The following is a 20,984-nucleotide window of genomic DNA, read 5'->3' as shown; positions in this document are numbered from 1 at the left end:
TATGAAGTCCAAGTTCTTGGGCACTCCCATCATCACAGGAAAAGGGAAAAAGTCAACTTGTTTCACTTGTGTTTGATTTTGCTCTTTTGTACCTAAGAGTAAGTTATAAAGTAGAGCATTTGCTTTCTTAATAAGTTTGAGTTTTCTTTATGTTTCAGTTTGTTTTTCTTCAGATAATAACAAGAATAGAAAGGGATGGTTTCAATAAAGCTATTTTTACTTCTCTTCTCTAATTTACTGTTTCTTAGCCACGTCTCTAGACACTTAAGAAAGTACTGATTTGAGAACTGATAATCAAGGATAATCCTCCTGCTTAATTTGAGGAGAGTTTAACATATTATGCACAAAATTTTCTTCATGATGATCATCATCTACTAAGACTTAAAATTTTAGTTTGAGGAAAACAGTAATTAAGAATCTGGTTTCTCTTCACTACAAACACCACATTTTCCCATTGTTGAAAGGTAGTTATGTATGTTCACTGAGGTGAAAATGCAATACAGAACATTTGAATAACAATGTTTCTCAAAAAATGTCTTTTTATTGTTACTTTATTGAAGATAATGTCCTTTAAGGCTAAGTAAAACCAAATGGAAATAAAAGAAAAAAGTGTAGGCAAAATAATAGAAAAAAAATACAAGATGATTAAAATGGATTATTACTGCAAAACACTTGTGGTATAGGGAATCTTAAAGAGGAGAAGTCATAGATGTGTAAAGCAGGTATATTGAGTCTTTTAAAAGGCAAATTTAGAGTGTTGCTAGTTTCTGACCAGATATGAGGACAAGAGGTGACAGAGAGACCCCCATTAAAATGCTTGGTGAGCACTCCAGAGGCCGCCTGTGAGTTAATCGGTAATTTTTCACAGACGACATCTAATCTATGAGTATAAATTACTTTGCACTCTTATTATTCCTTAATTGAAGTGCACCAATGTAAAATTGCCATAGATGTTGCAGGAATGATTCTAGCCTCAATTAACTTGGGTGGAATTGAAGCCCTTTTTTCCCCTGAACTGGGACTATTGTCTGACATCTTGTATTTATTTAAATTGCTGCTCGAAAATTAGAGGGAGACTGTGTGTGACTAGGTGTTTTATAAGGATGTTCTGGAGCCAAAAGAGCATCTACACAATCTATTTCTATTTTAATCTCTACCCTCTGATGCAGCTGTTTTGTGTAACAGATGTGCAGCCAGCAGTAGCTTAATCTCCCCAGATTCCATTTGGGAAGTGTAGATTAATAGCACTCATTTTTTTTCAAAGTGGCATTTAGAGTCTGTGATTTTTAACTCAAAAGGCACCTACCTCTGTTATTTTTTAAGTGAATTCTCCTATATAACTGCTGTTGTTTAATATGTAAAATGTGTTCAGCTTTCTGAATAGATTGTGGGGAAGGGCAATACGAGTGAACTCAGTACTAGGCATTCCACTCTACCAATTCTAAAAACTGTTGGAAGAACATATTGCCAACAGCTGCCGAATATTAATAGGCAACTGATTTAAAACGTGGTCTTCTGTTTTATCATAACCATAAGTGCTGACCCTGAATAGCACTGGATACCTGTAAAGGATAGAAGAAAGCAGAATGATCTAAAAGAAATGCAGAAATGTCAAGATTCCCAACACAATCTTGTTTATCTATTTTGCCTAAGCCGAGTTTAAAGAAAATGAAGTCATTGATCTTTCAGTGTATTGGTTGCACTATGTATGATCTTCAAATCCATCTTGTTATTACTGCAAAACCAGTTCTACAAGCAGACAAACTTTTGTGGGAAAATGGGCAAGTGCATGCTTTAGGAAAAGAAAAAAAAAACAACTAGGATGCCCCTAGTTTATTTTTATCAAGACCTTTTTCTAGATTCTAGAGGATACACACTCAAGAATGAATGAGTGGGTAAGTCCCTTGCAGTGGTGAAAAATGGCTCTTGATAATCAGCAGACTATCACACTGATGGATGGGATCAGTAAGAACCAAAGGGAGCACAGTTAGTCTATTGTAGGAAAGTGACTAGTAAATTGAGTTAATCCAACTGAAATGCCCATTGATTCTTAACCTTGTTATGTTATGGGTCAGATAGGTATATAGAAAATAAATCCTAAGAACCAATAATACAAAAGCCTGTTTAATTGGAGTGTTTCCAATTCTGAAGACTGATACATATTCAGCATTCTCTAAATTATTGTAAATCATACTGTAGAAAAGATCACGTATGTCTCTTCCTAATGACAATAAAATATGGGTTGTCATTATTTTTGGGGGGCATTACAGATCAACATCAAAGGTGATGCTCCAGTCTTGACAGCAGTGTGTCCATTTTCAGTTTAAGTCTGTGTACAGGTATTAGGAGCCTATTCTGTGGTTGGCCCTAGGGATACACATCACTTGAAAACTGTGGAAATAATCCTTGACCTCAACAGGCTCACCACTCAGTGAATGTCTTCTTAACATGAGTTCTCCATCCTTATCTGGCAGAAGGTGTATTCAGCGTCTGAGAGAAAAACCCAACCTTCATTTCTCTGTTAAGAGTCTGTCTCTCCAAACCTTTATGGAGGGCTTTGTGACAGGTCTTTCTTGTCCTGGCTATCTCAGGACTCCACACCTTATGCAGACTTCTCATCTAAATGATTTTATCAGTGCAGCTGAGAAGTCTCTCATCTTTAAACTTTACTCACAGTTATCTATAGCCCCACAGCAGTAGACAGCTGTCAGCTAGACCAACTTGCATTCCGCATTCACCAATCAAGCAGCCCAGCTAGAAGAGATCCATTGCCGCTGTCTCAGGAAGTCGCTAACAGCCCTCCCAGCTGGAAACCTCCCTGGCTGTGAAAGACTAGCCTGTTCAGGTTCCACAGTGATGGCTACTGCTCTGTTGGCTCCGATCTCTAACCTCGTCTGAATAAGGGCTCAGAGTGTCTGTAAAGCTGCCTGAAACTTTGCAGATGTGGGTAAATTATAGATTCTTGAAAAAAATAATAATCCACATGACATGTTTTTAGCTTGTGTCTGTACACAAGAAATAAGCAGGCCAGGCATGACTAATTCATTCATATCGGCTGTGTTAGCCAGTGGTGTGGATCACTGCACGATCAGTTGAGCTTCCAAAGTAGTAGGTGCCAGACTTCTAGCTCCACCTTCAGATTTGCAAGTGGAGCTCAGCTAGATCATTAACAGGCAAGGGGATGGCAGAGCCAAGATCCCATTTAGGGTTAGGAGACACGAAAGCCAAATTCAATTATACATTCTGCCATTCTCTAAAATATGACCTACTGTGTGCTAGAAGCTGGCAGGGGATACAAAGATGAATTCTCTTTCTCTCCCCTCAATCTACTCCAAATGTTTATAGTCTAATATGGAAAAAAGTCATACACATAATTATTTATAAAGATTCTCCACAGTTGGGTGCTGGGGTGGCTCAGTTCATTTGATTTCAGCTCCAGTCATGGTCTCATGGTACATGAGTTGGAGCCCCACATCTGGCTCTGTCTGACTGTATGGAGCCTGCTTGGGGCTCTCTCTCTCTCTCTCTCTCTCTCTCTCTCTCTCTCCCTCCCTCTCTGCCCCCAGTTCTCTTTGTCTCTCTCTTTGTCTCTCTTTCTCTCAAAATAAACTTAAAACTTTTTTAAAAAGATTGTCCACAATAAATCAGTATAGTCACCAATTCAGCAAGCATTTATTATTTATTAAGTATACTGGGGCACTTACTATATTATATAATAAAGAATTCTAATAAATAGGCTGTATCTCAGATCATAATATGGGAGGCTAGAACCAAAAGTAGGCTCTATAAACCAGTATTCTGCAATGTTTATATTAGAGTACTTTATATCACTTTTACACCATCATTTTCCCCACCCTTATTCCTCTGCTGGCTTAATTCCATGTTCAGGAGATTTGCAATGGCACTACATACAACTGAAAGTTTCAGATATGAGTTATAAGGAACCCTAAAGGAAATATAACAATTGTGTTAGTGACCATATCTTTTTAAAATTTTTTAATGTTTATTCATTTTTGAGAGAGAGACAGAGAGACAGAGCACAAATGAGGAAGGGGCAGGAAAAAGGGAGACACAGATTCTGAAGCAGGTTCTGAGCTGTCAGCACAGAAGCCAACATGGGGCTTGAACCCAGAAACCTCAAGATTATGACCTGAGCCGAAGTCAGACACCTAACCGACTGATCCGCCCAGGACCCCAGTGCCCATATCTTTATCTCTTCATGTTATGGTCTTAGACTCTGAATAAAATAATGCACACCTAACGTCCAACTTTCTACATTTCTTAAAAAGAATTACATTTTATTGAATTTTGTTTGTTTAGTTTTGAGAGAGAGGGAGAGATACAGCACATAAGTGAGGGAGAGGCAGAGAGAGAAACAGACAGTGAATCTGAAGCAGGCTCCAGGCTGTGAGCTTGAACTCATGAACCATGGGATCATGACCTGAGCTGAGGTCAGACGCTTAACCAACCGAGCCACCCAGGTGCTCCATATTTTCTATATGTTAAAAACGTACCTACTATAATATTGCCCTTCTCCCCCATCTTTTATAGTATGGCACTGCTCCATTTTGGAGAAGAATAAGTAAGAAATGCATTTCTTCCTTCCTTGTCACTCCAAGAAAATGCCTCTCCAAATTCAGTGCCTAGCGCTGTGGGTTGCATGCTCCAATAAATCTTCCATTGAACTACATTCCTCCCCTGCCCCCTTAGAACCACATGGTCAGAAATTATGAAAAATGGAGCACTTAGGGCAAATACCCAATGCCCATTTCTTTAAGTTGCATGACCAGGGAATATGGCCCTTCCTGAAAATAAGACTAGACAGTTCTGTCCAGGAACTCTGACAGCCTGCTTTCTTTGAGATCAGTACTCAGATCAAGTGGAACTAGTTCACATTCCCTTTAAAATTAATGTAGAATTGACTGAGTACTTTATCCACTTACCGACTTTATGAAAAGTGAGTCCTATTCTACCTAAATGAGGACTAAAGAAACCACAAGTCATTAGCCTGGAAATACTTTTGATGAAAGACAAATTTTCTATTGAGTTATGTTTAAAATCAGAGTAGTTTTTCTCTCACTTTCCTTTCTTTGCTTAGCTATTTTTCTCTTCTCTGATTGTGCCTTTGTATTATAAGAAGGAGGATGCTGTGTTTCATTGTCACAAACGGATCATGCATTTGCTCCACTGTGTGACCTATGGAAAGGAGAAGATTATATTATCACGGAATAGAAAGAGGTTATGTAGGCTGGATGATTTGTTAAGGGGGAAAAATGTTAAGTGTTCAGAAAAGAGATGCTTAGAAGCCCAGGAAAAGTTTGTCTTTTATGTTGCTACAGCAGATGAATATTTTGCTTAAAAAAAGATCCTACAACAAAGACACACTTCATTATAAAAATATTAAGTGCATACTATTTTTTAGAACAAAGCCTTTAAGTCCTAGTCTGTCATTAACTCACTAGATGACCTCAAACTTTTACCCGCTATTCAGGGTTATTATATAGGTTAAATGAAATGTGACATGCAAAGTACTTAACTAAGTGCCTAGTGTGATGTGAGGTTCTCAGTAATTTGTAGTCATATTACATAGGACTAATCACCATTATTTTTCATTTTTATAGTAATAGAATAGGCATTACTAAACTAAAATCACACAATTAGTCCATACTCTGGAAAGATTGTATATATATATATTATGTAAATATAATATATATATACACACAAGATCTTATATATTTTTAATTTAAATTTTATTTTATTTGGTTTGAAATAAAGGATTTATTTGTATTCAAGGGAAAAGATTATAAAGAAAAAAATGATCGCTTGAAGAGTGAGAATCTGATGCGGGGAAACTTTAAAGCGGCAAAGGAGAAACAAGTAGAAGGGCGCTGGCATAACCCAAAGCCTGGAGGAAGACTCTGGAAAAGAAAGGAATAAAAGTCTGCCTGGCCGAATCAAAGAGGCAGAAAGAAGAGAGGGAGAAGGAGGTCATATTAGTGGGGCAGACTTGGTGGTAGCCTCCAAGCTGAGTTTGAGAAGTTAACATTCCTTACTTCTGATCGTAAATAATTTAAGCACTATGGCCCAGCTCAGGAGAAGAACAGCTGTGACCTAGGATATATAGATAATCAAATATTGATCACCCCTGCTACCCTCAGAGCCTTACTTGTTCCTGTGAGCAAGGTTTCTCTGGGCAGAATCTGACATGCTGTTTTAATAAGAAAAGGGTTTTTCCGTTTTTCCACTGAGTACAGTATGATTATACTAGCTCATCTTAGTAGGAAATCAAGCTTTGCTCCATTGCCAAACTTAGAGTCAGCCTACCAAGTGTGCTTTTGTGGAATTTTTCATCTTAGATGCTAGCAAAATCCTCTAACTCCATTAAAAAGAAAAACAAGGAAGCTATACAAAATAGAAAGCCGCCAATTGTATAACTCTAAAATATTCACAGAAATGGTTACTAAGAAATGAAAACATTCCGATTGATGTTCACCTGATGTTAGACTGGTTTGCAGCGTACAATATATCGTTCTTAGTTTGTCTTCGTGAGAATGGAGGATTGGCCTTCTTTCGGCCTCTGGGAAAAGAGTCTAAGCCTGTACAAATACAATGCTGAGCGACTGATGGAAGCCTGTAGTGGACCTCAGCCAGATGCCACTAACTCATAAGGCACCTTTGTGAAAATTAGAAAAAAAGGCGCCCCTTGCAGGCTGCCTCCCTCGTGCGGAGATGATTTCCTCACCATGAAGTTGCTTACAGGCAACCCCACTCCACCTGGTAAAAGCTGGTCAAATGCAGGCCACCAGCCAGCCTTTCCTCTTAGATAAGCTCAAAAAAAATGCTCAACATGCTGCATAATGATATTTCTGTTGGCATGGCCAACAGATAAAAAACCTAAAGAGCAAATTATTTTCTGTATTTATTAACATTGCTTTTGTTATAATTAACTTTATTGAAAGAAATTGCAAATTAAACTACTATAAGTTGGCTCTGATCAACAAATATCCATCTCCATTATGCAATTTATCCATTTATATAAGAGTTGGAGAAGGGTTCCGCACAATGTCGACAAAAAGAAATTGGATTATTTTGTCTGAACAGTAAAGATTTTCCTTGAATATCCTGCCAAAAGAACCTGCCAGATGTTTTCCATCTTCTCTGAGCACAGAACAAAAGGAAACTGGCTTAAGCTACATAGATATTTTGGATATTTTGGCTCTGAAAAGAATTTCCTAGCAAAGAGAATAATAAAATTAGAAGAGAACATTTTTCCCCAAGGTAGATAGAACCTTAAAAGTAAGATTAAAGATTTTATTGCCTCACATTTTATTTTTTATTTGTATTTAATTTTTTAATGTTTATTTATTTTTGAGAGAGAGAGAAAGAGAGAGAATGAATGGGGAAGGGCAGAGAGAAAAGGAGACACAAAACCCAAAGGAGGCTCCAGTCTCTAAGCTGTCAGCACAGAGGCCAAAACAGGGCTCGAACCCATAAACCCTGAGACCATGACCTGAGCTGAAATCAGAATCATAACCAACTGAGCCACCCAGGCACCTCTTTTGCCTCACATTTTAAAATCCAGTTTTTATTTTACTTTGGAAATATCAGGATAATTTGTGAATAAAAATTAGCATTTTTAATTATAAGAAAAATTAATAAGGTATACAGAATAGGACTCACAAAATCATTTTTTGTTGTGGGAGATCTAATTTTTGCATGAGACAATACCTTTTATTGTTTAGACAGTTTAGGGTGGATGAAAGGTAGCCTGGAGAAAAGGTCAAGAGAGTAGGGAGTTTCGTATACCAAACTTTTGTCATCATAGTTTTATAACATTAAACATGGAAGCAGTTGATTAGTAAAGCAAAAACAAGAGGGAACATATACAACGTAATGCATTGTTTAAGAAATCCACAACAATTTCCTTATTTCACAAGTACTCAGCTTAGAAGACGGGAAACCTGGGGTCCTAACTGCTGTGTGACACCAGACAATTTATATTCACTCTCTGATCATCAATATTCTCATCTGTAAAATATGTGGTTGCACTAGTTACTAAAGTCCCTTCCAGCCCTAATATTTTCAGTTGGAACTCCCCACATTCTTTACCTTTAAGACATCAGAAATCTCAGATTTGGGTGTACATCAAAATCACCTTGGGATGTGCTCAAAGTGCATATGCCACCCCCGGAGATTTGGGCCCTTCTCTCAGATAGTCTGGTAACAGGTAGAGTCCACAGAATTGTTTTCACACACTCTCTCCATGGTGAGATTTCAGGAAGATCAAGGAACACATTCAAGAAACATCCAAATGAAACTTAACTTTCTGAAGGACAGAGGACATGATGTATAGTGAGTAACTAGCAGAATGCCTGGAAGAGTAGGTGCCCACCAAATGTGGATTAAATCAGCTGGTTTTCATTAAAAGATTCATATTTGTGATATTAATTGATCTCCATGGTTATCAAATTCTCTAAGAGAAAGAAGGGGTATTTCTAACAGAGGGAAAAGTGTTTATATAAAGGCTCCTCAGTAGCCACAAAGTGATGTTGAAGTGCTTTGTAGGTCAGCCAATTAAAAAAGAATATCATAGCTTCTCGTCAATATAGCACCTCTCCAATCCTCAATGTAAAGGAAAAAATTGAATTCTGCACTTGTATGCATTTTACTAAGTGCCATAATGACAGGATGCTCTTTTTATTCTGAAAAGGAGTAACTCTTTCCATTAAAGTGCTAGAAAATCAAGCTGTCACTTCAACCCACGGCAGCTGTCTCTTGCACCACCTCTGCCAAATGTCACCCTTCCTCTATGGGGTTTGATTCTGCTACTGGATCTGGGGGAGTATGCCTCACTGCACAACTTGTAACATCAGTCTCCGTGCCTTCGAGTCTCAGATTCTTTCTCATTTCACCTCATGTATATTAATACAGAGATTAGTTTCACTTTTTTCTTGAATAGCTAATCACTTGGCATCCAACATCCTACTGTGGCATTGCAGGTCAAATCAGCTGAAAAGGACAGTGACTTCAAGCTGGAAAATATAATGCTTAGTGAAAACTGTACCCAGGACAGGACCTCAGACTTGTCACCCAGACATGAAAGATTTATTTTCAATTATAAATCCAAGCTTAATGTGAGGGCACCCTGGGGAAGATTCAGATCACTGCTTCTTCTAAATTGACCTTCTACTTGTTTCAATATTTCCTTCGCTATTGAACAGCATTCCATGACCCTCTGAGCTGAAGATCCATTTTAGCTACTGTAGGAATTGCTGGTCTAGGAAAACTTTGAAAAATTCTTCCAGCTGAAGGCCAAGTTACATGAGTAATTTTCTCCTTGGTGAGCTTTCACAGATTAACACAGCAATAGATTTGGGGCTTTAGACAATACTTTCGATGGATTGCAGGGGCCAATATCTCCCATGTTACTTATGCTCAAATACAAACCCCAAGTTATTCCCATTTTCAATATTAGGTGGATTTACTGTTAACATCTAAGTAACACTCATCATATATCCCTTTGACATTAGTAAATGAGATTACCCGAGGCTAGCTGCTGGTGCTGCTACCTTGGTCTCGGAAATTGGTTTGCCTCAGGATATTTTGGGTCCATTCTAGTGCCTTTATGTTCATTCAGCAGCTGCTCTGAAAGGCATACCATATGGCCCTAATCTAGGGTTCACAAACTTGTCTTTTAAGAATTATTAATTGAAACTTCCTAGGAAAAGTTGGTTTAAGAAACAAAACAATCTTTGTAATTTAAAATTTGGGAGAGTGAGAAATTTGGATCATCATTCAAGTTTTACCAGAGATCTAACTATTGGGAAGTAGTCAGCTGAGTGTAATCTTGTTCATATTGTAGCTTTCACTACGTTGTATTGCAGATTTTTACTATAGGTACCTCATATTACTATGTTCTTTCCATAATCTATATACTTTGAAGCATTAAAATATTTTTAGCTAGGATGACTCATATTTGTTACTGCCATCATTTTTGTTTGGTACGTAGGTGTGTGTTTGTGTGTGTGTGTGGTGGTGTGTTGGTATTTCATATGTGCTGTTGGTAAGATTATTTAGTGTTGTTCCAGAGTGGTGGTTTCAACCTCTTGCATGACACTTTTGCACAAATGAAATATCCTTATACTCCAAAATTCACGAATAAGCTCAGTTTCTGATTTTTTATAATTACTAAATATTTTTATAGTTTTTGTAAATGATTTTCATCATTTTAATTTATTTTTACTTAATTACTTTACAAATATAATTAATTTTACAATTACTAAAAAATTATAATTACTAGTTTTATTTTAAATACTAATTACAATTACAATTACTAAAATAAGCAATTATATATAATTACATTATATATAAAATGACTATTCAAAAATTTTAACCAAAGGAAAGTCCAAAACTCCAAAAATAGAGGTTTCTTGCAAAAATGCTATTTTTATTGTGCCAAGGAGAAATAAGCATGTGCTCAAAGATGATAGGAACATGTCAAAATGACATAGAGGCCAACTTGGAGGGAATCCCACAGGTCAAATAAGGGACAATTTAAGTATCAAAATAAATGATAAGAAAAGATTAAAACTGCTAGAATAAAGTAAAACCCCATGAATCCATAACAATACAAAAAAATGAATGAAAACAAACTGGGGAGAAAGGAAATCTTTTTCTTGCTGCCAATTCCAACTAATAATAAAATAAATGATGAAATTAATATTTGTTTCAGATAAGAATCATAAACAGATGCCAGTTAGTGGATGACAGTGTGATGAGAAGCAGGATATTTACATAGTATCAATATAATCTGCCTATCTTATATTTATTAACTGTGAAGGGGAAAATGTAAGTTAATAGTAGAAAATCATAGAAAATTACTACCTTAACCAAGGGGTCGTGAGACAAATCAACACGGTGTGCCTGTTGTTTTGATGGACCGAGATAAACACAGCGTTACCTCTATGGCCCTTCTGTCACAAACTGATAACCTGAAGAAATATAAGCACAAAGAAAAATCAGATAAATCTTATTTGAGAAACATTCTACATAATAACTGATCTGCCTTCTTTAAAAAGTATCATGGTTAAGAAAAACAAAGAAAGAGCAACAACCTCTTCAAAATTAAGGAGATTAAGTAGAAAACTAAATTCAACATGTGATTCTAGAGTTGATGGGGTGAGAGGGAGTGAGAACTAGTGGTAGAAAGGAAAGAAGGAAGGAAGGAAAGATGTTAACATGTGGGAAATCTGGGTGACGAGTACACAGTAAATTTTTGTACAATATTTGAAATGTTTTGGTAATATTGAAAGTTTTCAAAAATAAGAAGTTTTAAAATCACTAAATCAGTTAGGGTAGATTTTAGTAGAGAAGAATATAATGAAAGCAGCATTAAAGACTATCAGATTTTACTAGTCATGGCTTAGGACAATATTTTCTTCTCAAAAACTCCTACTATGGTAGAAACAAAATCCGTAAAACAATCTGGTTTGGTCAATATTTATATGAAATTAGTTAAGTTTTCTTAAGTTAGTTAAGTTTATTCATTACCAGACATTTATTTATTACCCAGCCCTTATCTCCTACCCTTCCTTCTTTTCTTTTCAATTAATTGTGTCTTCCTCAGAAGTCAGCTAGTGTGGGATTGAAGAACCCTTCCCTCTCAGGTCTCAGCCATGTGCAGTGGACTACTGCTGCCTGTTTTATAATAGTCAAAATTACTTTAAAAAATCACTTATCTTTTTTTTCTGCTATTTTCTTCTAAACCTAAAAAAAGATACTCCTAATATGTTTCAATGATTTTTCTAAAATAATGAGTGATCAGCAAACCAAGATACCACGTGTTCTATTTAATCATCATCACAGTATTTTGGCTTATGAAACTGTTCTCATTACAATTCAACCCAATTATATGTTTGAGTTGAATTCTAAGGAAATATCTACAACGCATACAAACATGTTTTCTATGCTTAATAGGATTCCCTAAATGTGTTTATGTCATAACAAATATCCTTATGAGCTGATTAAAATTTAGAGGACAACATATGTATTTTCAGTTGTCTTGCCAACTACAGCCCGCAGAACAATTTTAAAACCTCTGTGACAGAGAACAGACTGGTGGTTGCCAGAGGGAAGAGGGGTGTGGGTTGGGCAAAGTGGTGAAGGGGATCAAGTACACACTTGCAGTTACAAAATAAATAAGTCAATATGATGTGCAGCACGGGGAATATAGAGAATAATACTGTATTAACTTTATATATTGATGAGTGATAACTAGATTTACTGAATTCATTGTCCTGTAATGTATACAAAAGTTGAATCACTATGTTGTACACCTGAAATAAACATAATATTGTATGGCAATTATACTTAAATAAAATAAAAAATAAAATAAAAACCTATGATAATTTAACCTTATTGTCTATATACATACATTTAACTTTTTTTGTAATTGAAATTTGTTTTTCTTTTTTTAATTTTTTAATGTTTTTTATTTATTTTGAGAGCGAGAGAGAGCTCAAGGAGGGCAAGGGCAGAGAGGAAGAGGAAGAGAGAGAATCTCAGGCAGGCTCCATGCTGTCAGCACAGAGCCCCACACAGGGATCAATCTCACAAACCATGAGCTCACAATCTGAGCTGAAAGCAAGAGCCGACGCATAACTGACTCAGCCACACAGGCACCCCCAAATTTTTTTCTTTCTAACTCTTTTGAAATTCATATTTTTTCTCAGCATTCAATAGTCTCTCAAGTTTTGCATCCCTCTCTCTCCCCAACTCTCTCTCCCTCTTCCGCTCCCCCTGGTTCTCCATTAGTTCTCTCCTGTTTTCCTGCTAGACCTATGAGTGCAAACATATGGTTTCTGTCCTTCTCTGCCTGGCTTACTTCACTCAGCATGACACCCTCAAGGTCCATCCACTTTCCTACAAAGGGCCATATGTCATTCCCTCTCATTGCCATGTAGTACTCCATCGTGAATATATACCACATCTTCTTGGGGAAAAGAGGTGGTGGTGATGGTGGAGGGCACTTAAGGGGAAGAGCACTGGGTGTTGTATGGAAAACAACTTGACAATAAAATATTATGGAAAAAATTAATAAAAAAAGAAATTCATATTTTTTCAATCAAAATGGAAAAAAAATAATGAAACAGATGAATATGAGGAAACTATCAAATTAGCTGATTAAAACCAAAGCAGTTTTACTCAACATATATTAAGCGCTCCTGTATGTCAAGAAATTATCTATTAATAATGATAACTCTGTAGGGTAGGTACTACTATTAATATTGTCTTTTAGGAAACTGAGGCACAGAGGGGCTAACTAACTTACTCACACACACAGCAACTTGCCTGGACATCAAAGCTGTCCTATTAAATCTTGTGCTCTTTTCACACACTAATTTGAGAGAATCTCAAATGCCTTTCAAACTTTATGTCCTTGGGACAGTAATCTGGGCCAGTATCTGGGCCAGTTTGCTGGTTGGTGTGTCTTCTTCTTCCTTCAGGAGTGCCTTACCCAGTACAGCTCTACTCTCCCCCTTTAATGCTGGTACCACCCTCTCTATATTTAAGAGCATTTCCCTAACAGATTGGCTGCTGAGACACTTCTAAATTCCCACTTCACTGCTGCCATCAAAGAAAGACACATAGACCTCTTCTATTTGTTTGGAAAGAATTGTTTGGAAAGAATTTAATTGTTGGTCTCCACGTTGTACCAGAATTATACATGTTAATGACTGCCTTTATTCAGACAACATATACAGAATAGCCATTTGGGGGCACGTACAGTGGAGCACCCAGTTCAGAGAAAATAAAAAAGATGAACAAATTATAAATACAAATGGTAAATTACAAAATACACACAAATACATGCGCACCCAAGACCAAAACATGCATTAGACAGATATTCGCAATATTTTTATAGTCTTTATTGTGCCTGATATATAGTTCTGAACTATATATATAGTGCCTGAAGATTTTTCTTATATGGCAACCATCATGACTCCCTGAATGTCCTCTTTGAGGTAAATTATGCATTTAAATCAAATGCATTGAATAATCAGAACAATTAGGAATTAACAAAGTGATTTCTTTCCTCTAAATAGCTTTTTTAGAAGGGAGAGTGCTTTTCACTTCTTTGTGAGAGCAGTTATTCAGAAAGCATGGGAATTTTAACAATTTTGATACCAGGTCTGTTCCCAGTTCAAAGAGCCAGGAAGTACACCATAGCCTAACTCAAGGAATGTTGCATAATCATTCCTTGACATGCAGACCAAGAATTGTGAACATTAAGGCTCAGGGTGGGATGAAAAATAGAGGTGATGGTGTGGGATTGGGAGCTGTTACTTCTTTCCTACTATCTTGGGCCATTCTTGAAATGGGAATACTGTACACAATTCAGAGCTAAGCAAACCAGGGTCTTTGTTTCTCCATTACTATATATGGGGGAAAGTGTCACAAATGTTACCATTGACTATAATATGGAAGGATCAATTTCACCTGTTTACCATGAAGATGGCAAACATATCGGAAATTTGAAGGTTGAAAAATAGAGAGACATCTACAGGTGTCTTCTTTTTAGGCATCTACTGGCAGTCACCTTCACCTTTTCCATGTCATCTGTCAGCAGTCAAGAGATGTGGCCAGTAATTCAGTTTGCTTTTCCCAAAGATGATCCATTAAAAAGGCAGTTACCTCACAATAAAAAAATAGGTAGATGATAGATGATGGGGATGATACATAGATAGAAAGATAGAAAGATAGATAGATAGATAGAGAAATGTACCAAAATCTAAAGTTTTGGAAATACCACCAATTTATTTGATATTAAGATATAACTCATTTCAGAGCAAGTTTTTTATGGAGGATACATACATACAAAAAGGAAATTAGACTTTGTCTTGTGTTGCTTCCTAAGAAAAATTTAGACAATAGCTCTCAAAAAAACACATTAGCAGGGAAGTTAGCTAGCGGTGACGACTAATGAATAATATTATGTGTGTTCTTTTTCCCAATAGAGACAATTGGGGGATTTTAAAGCATCATATTTTGAAGAATCTGGACTCAAATAGAAATGCTGGGAAACTATACAATATATGTTAACAGAGGGATTTTATTTTAATATAGCAATGTCCACCATTAGAACAGAATATTTTCAAAAGTGAGTCTGATGACAGAATGGAAGGTGGACTTGTTTGCTGAAAGTTTGAAGATTGACTAGCTAGAAGGATTTCATACGTCTAAGAAACAAAAGAGGAGGACCTAGAATAAGTCAGGAACAGGAGCTGAAAGCAAGAAATAGAGACAGAGGACAGAGAAGAACAGACTGGATCCGGCAGCTAAGAAGACAGGGAGAGTTAGTACACAGGATTTTCAGTCAGATTTTTAGTTGGAAGGTTTTGAGATATTAATCCCACAGTTTTAAATCTTTTTATGCTTAAGATGCAAAATCCTTAATGAGTTATTTTTCTGATCTATATTCCCAAGTCCCTAGAAGGGTCCTTACTATCATTCAAAGTTTTGTGTCTTCAAGGCAGATTCTTTAATGCTCAGTTTGGTGTCTATTTTGAAGTTCTTATCAATTTGATTCAAAGACCAACCACAACCATCTGTATCCAGGCAACAGCACGGATACACAGAGAAGATTTCTTTCTTACTTTTGTATATCACAAACCCATCCTGAGGACTCTTAAAAAAAAAAAAAAAAATATATATATATATATATATATATATATATATATATATATCAGATATCAAACACTATAAGCATAGGCATTCAGACTTGCCCTTCTCCCCCTCAAAAAAGAAAGCATACCTACAGTATAGAATTACTGACATCTAAATTTTTTGTTTATTTATTTATATTAATTTATAAACACAGAGAGCACAAGCAGTGGAGGGGCAAGGAGAAAGGGAGACACAGAATCCGAAGCAAGCTCCGGGCTCCGAGCTGTCAGCACAGAGCCTGACCCAGGGCTTGGACCCATGAACCTTGAGATCATGACCTGATCCAAAGTTGGATGCTTAACCTACTGAGCCACCCAGGCGCCCCTAGAATCACTGACATCTTAATTTCTGAAAATCTAGATGTAAGCTCCAATGCATTTTCCCTAGTCTGTGTCTTCCCTGAGTATGTTTACATCTTTACTGAGAAGCATGCTGCTTTTTGTTTCACATTCTAAACATATCATCCATGCAGTTATACTGTAAGAGACTTGACTATAGAATGACTCAACCGATAAGCTGCAGGACTACCAGCTAATAGTAGCTTAACCACCAGCTAACTTAGCTGCTCTCAGACTCCCTCAGGTCTGCCTGTCTGAATTTGGTGGGCATCAGTAGCCCAAACCAATACCTGGTTACAGTGATTATCTGTTTTTATTTATTTCACCCTTGCTAATGTTTTTTTATGCCTGATCTGATTTTTCCATTCCATGGGTCTGTGGACCGATGTTCAGTTTGCTTGGTTTCTAACACATGAAAGTAATCCTAGTTGCCAGATCAGGTAAATGTCAAATCCTGATCAGCAAATTTAATCAGATCAGTAAAACTAGCAGTCCAGGTAGTAAGAACAATGATTGGAGATTTTTTTCTAATAGGACGAATTTTTAGGTGGGAAAAATGGCATTAAATAAATTCTATTTGAACACATAGTCGAATGAGAATTATATGTGTACATGAGCCACTGAAATAACTCTTGGTAATTATGAATTTTGGAAGTTTACCTTATGTTTAAAGGTAATAATGTTATCAGGTTTTATACTCACAAGTCAAATAAATTTAAATAGTTAAATATTGTTCTGGAGAATTTTGTTGCTATCTTCCCCAAAAAGGAGAAGAGCTTGTAATCATTATTCTTCTATTTTACAAAAATAATGTGTAATTGTGTTAGGACAACAATTAGTCATACATTCTAGGAGATTACAATTGACGGCCAGAAAAAGCCAGATAAATTGAATGACTATAAAGAATGACTTAAGTGACATTAAGGGAAAAACCTTCTCCAAAATAATTAGGAAGGTAAGGAATACTTTAGGATCTTTGCAAAACTAAGTACTGCCATGGCTGGCCTGTAGTTGAACAGTCCAGTGTAAAATTCCAGGTAGAGTGATCTGAAATGATTCTGCTGTTAAGGATACAGAAGCTAAGTCAATTTTGAAAAGAACTTTAAATGACGCTTCACTGGATAGTAAGGTTTAAAGAATGCTGCCAATGCACATCACTTGGGTAATTAGCAAACTGCGTCTCCTTTGAGGCAGCAATTTATTTAACTTTCTTCATTTATTTTCCTTGGCTGAGCCACGAACTCTTGTTTGAACATAGAATCAGAAATCAAAGAATTCATACAAGCATGTAGTCTTATTTTATTGAGTCTAAAGAGATGTGATTTGATTGGCTGGCTGACTTCAATACAGGCAGTAGATATCGATTATCTTTTCTTAATATAACACTATAGTGGTTCTCTGAAGTCATGCTAATAATCAGTTGCTTTCAGTTGGAAGATGATAAATAGAAGACAGATAGATACACTACAGCATACACATGAAATAAAAATTAATAGTGAAAGTAATTCAGTAATGAAAGATAAAAATGAAGTTTGACAGAGTAGCTTAGACTTTCCAAGCCTGGGACCACAATCTTTTACCTGATGATTTACTCCATTTTCCATGTTATGACTAAACAGTGCAACTTTGGAATTGAACTGATTTTGTTTAAATTTTTTTTTCTTGATGATGCTACAAGATTTCACTGAATCATATATAAATTAGAGCTTGCTTTTTGGAAAATTGATGTGCTTTTACAAATATTATGATTTAGACACAAAATTATTTGACCAACCTACCAGAGTCGTTAAAATGGTGTTACTAAAACTAGAATTGTAGAAGTCATATTTTTTAGTTGACTTAGAGATAATGATCTTATTACTTTGGTTCTCTACATGCTACATATTGTTATGATTATTTTATTAGGAAGTCAGTTTTGTATGAATAGAGATTTGTTTGGATAATACTGTAATTATTCAATATTACTTCAAGAGGAATTAAAAACAAATTCTGGGGTTTGTGCTGAGTGGCATAAGCTATATTCAGAAATCAAATTTCTATCTGAATATAAAATTATAGGTAATAAAGTACCTAGAGTGTGCTCTCATTCTCTCACTCATTTATTCTCTCTCTTACACACACATACACCTCCTTTATCCTTCGAGAGTCACTTGTATCTAATGCACAGTAATCCTTTCATAAAGTTGTGTTCAGAGTTCATGCTATCAGTCCATTTCCATAGAACAAAAAAAAAAAAAAAAAGGGTAATAGACCCTTTCAGGAACTTAAACTAATGGTTCTGTCTTATACCAACATTTGCTTAATAGCAAATAAAGTTAAAGGAGTTATTTGTCATGTTTTTGTTTTGTATTTTAATACACTCTCATCTATATAACCTTTGAGTATTCTAAAGTGTTTTTATGTAAGAAGATATGAAGATTTCCTTAAATTGTTATGTACATTTAATTTTAAAAAAAGTAATGAGTATGTCCAGAAAGATGCATTTATTTGAATCCTATTTTTTTTAAAGTTAACCTCTGTATCAAGGATGATTGGTTTAGGGGTCTCACACACACACACAAACACACAGACACACACGTGCACACACATGCATGCATAATGGACTAGAGATTGTATTTTTGTTTCTTAAAATTTTTGATATTGTAGAAGAATGACTAATCATCTTACTACCTCATATTTTTTTGCAAAATTATTCAAAAACATTTGTCCTCCTTTATTGCTTCCTGCAATGATCCTAGGAATTTTCTGTTCCTATATTCATTTTGGGTATAGATTGATTTAATTAACTGATAGGTACTGTTATCACAGTTTGGTTTTCACAAATATAACTCACTTCCTAGCTTAGTTATAAAATAAAGGTATATTTCACATTGAACAAAGTAATTTTTACTGTTTTATGTTGAGTTTCTCTAGTGGGTCTGCAATAAGAGAATATATCTAATTTTAAAAATTAGTTCATACACTTGGTGAGATTGGAAATTATATCCCTAAATATAATCAGTTTATGTGTAATATATCTCTAAATATTTTCTACACAATATGTGAATAATCTATAAAATAGAATCATTTATGAATTACTTTATACTTTTTCATTTATAGCAAATGTGGAAATATATTAGATACTTGTTTTACAAGTTATAATAAACATAATGTAAAAGCTGTTAAGTCAGTGAAATGAATATGTTTAAAGTATCATTAAAGTAGTATCTTTGACTCCTCTCTAAAACTTTCCTATATAAAGTCACTCAGCCAGCTGTTACAGCCACAATATTTTTCTATCCCCTTTTTTCAATTGCCTTTGCCAGCCTGTCAGTTCAGTTCCCTATAAACTTTCTTCTACCTCCTTTCTTTGAATTATGCACTATATATTCCTTTTGATTATCAAATTTATTGTTAAGCAGAGCTATAAACATTCGATAGTCTGAACTGTTTAAAAATGTCCAATTATTCTGTGTTTATTCTAAATGAGCAAATATGCTCAGTTTAACATTTAAGGTATTGCAAATGTGTTCCCAAATTACCTCTAACACATTGATTCTTTCTTTTTTTAAACGATTATATATTAGTTTATTTTGAGAGAGAGCGCATGAGTGTGAGCGTGAGTAGGGGAGGAGCAGAGAGAGATGGAAAGAAAGAATCTTAAGTAGGCTCTATGTTCAGCATAGAGCCCAGCACGGGGCTCAATCTCACCACGCTGAGATCATGAACTGAATCAAAATCAAGAGTCAGACACTTAACTGACTAAATCACTCAGACTCCCTAAAACAGTGATTCTTTTTGAAGCATGGACCATCATTGATAAAAATGCACATATGCATCTATATGCAAATAGTTGCATATCACTTTATGCACAATTCTTAGAAAAATACCCCTGTTCTTCACCCTCACATCCTGCCACTGTGCTACACATACCTTAAATTCCAACCATGTTAGACCATAAGCAACTTGAGAACTGACACAGTGTTTTATGCAAAAGCACATTCTCATATGCCCCATGATACTGTCTCAAATATCTCCACCAAGTAACGTGGCCTATAGAATGTCTCCCTTGAGGTTTTTCAGAATGTTTCATTCTCTTTATCTGCCCCTTGTTACCTATTACCTAGGTAACTTGGGGAAGATAAATGTCATTTTTCCGATTTCAGTGTCTACTATTCTTCCTGAAGTATATTCTTCTATTCTGGTGGGAAGCAATTTTTTACTAAAGAATTTGTACTGTATTCACCTTGATGAATACAAGATTTAATTGTATTTAAATTGAATGTCTATTTGATTCATGTCAACTCAAAAAGGTGTTCTAAGGTATGTTTTTATCTCTATCTTCCAGGTTTCTTAAGCACAGGGGATCAGGCTGCAAAAGGAAACTATGGACTCCTTGACCTCATACAGGCTTTAAGATGGACAAGTGAGAACATTGGATTCTTTGGTGGTGACCCCTTAAGAATCACTGTTTTTGGATCTGGCGCCGGGGGTTCATGTGTCAATCTGCTGACTTTATCCCATTATTCTGAAGGTAACCGTTGGAGCAATTCAACCAAAGGTATTATGCAGGTTGCAAATTTTGACAATTTTGGTGTCTGCATGCTACCACCATCAGTAGTATGTGATGCTCTGTACATATTTCTCTGTTGAAACTGAGTGTTAGGTTGAGCTCAATAACTGTTTAAAATTTTGTTTCCTCAGCTTTTCTATGCATGTTTAAATTTTTGTCAAACTCTTTTCTTTGTCTCCTGTGGAGCTTGGTAAGGATGCCCTTTCAAGTGTACTTCAGAATAGTTAGCATTACAGTTACTTTTCTGTCCTCTAAAAGGTGAATTTTGGGAAAATCAAAGATGCTCACAGTCCTGTCATCTCTGTATATTCAGTAATAAAAAATCAAAGAGTTTTTTTTCATGAAGGATTGTATATTATCTATTTTCA

At 35.8% G+C, this 20,984-nt stretch overlaps 1 protein-coding gene across 1 annotated transcript in view; it reads left to right on the top strand.

Annotated features, from left to right (window-relative positions):
• Positions 1–20,984, top strand: part of NLGN1 (neuroligin 1) — a 446,380-nt gene that overhangs the window by 418,093 nt on the left and 7,303 nt on the right. Inside the window, exon 2 of the mRNA XM_029939860.1 lies at positions 20,392–20,604. Within this exon, the coding sequence (XP_029795720.1) occupies positions 20,392–20,604 (213 nt within the window). The remainder of the gene's footprint in view (positions 1–20,391; positions 20,605–20,984) is intronic.

Source organism: Suricata suricatta, chromosome 5, assembly GCF_006229205.1.
Source record: "Suricata suricatta isolate VVHF042 chromosome 5, meerkat_22Aug2017_6uvM2_HiC, whole genome shotgun sequence".
NCBI lineage: Eukaryota > Metazoa > Chordata > Mammalia > Carnivora > Herpestidae > Suricata > Suricata suricatta.
Note: the sequence above shows the minus strand (reverse complement) of the source record. Positions and strands in the feature narration are given on the sequence as shown.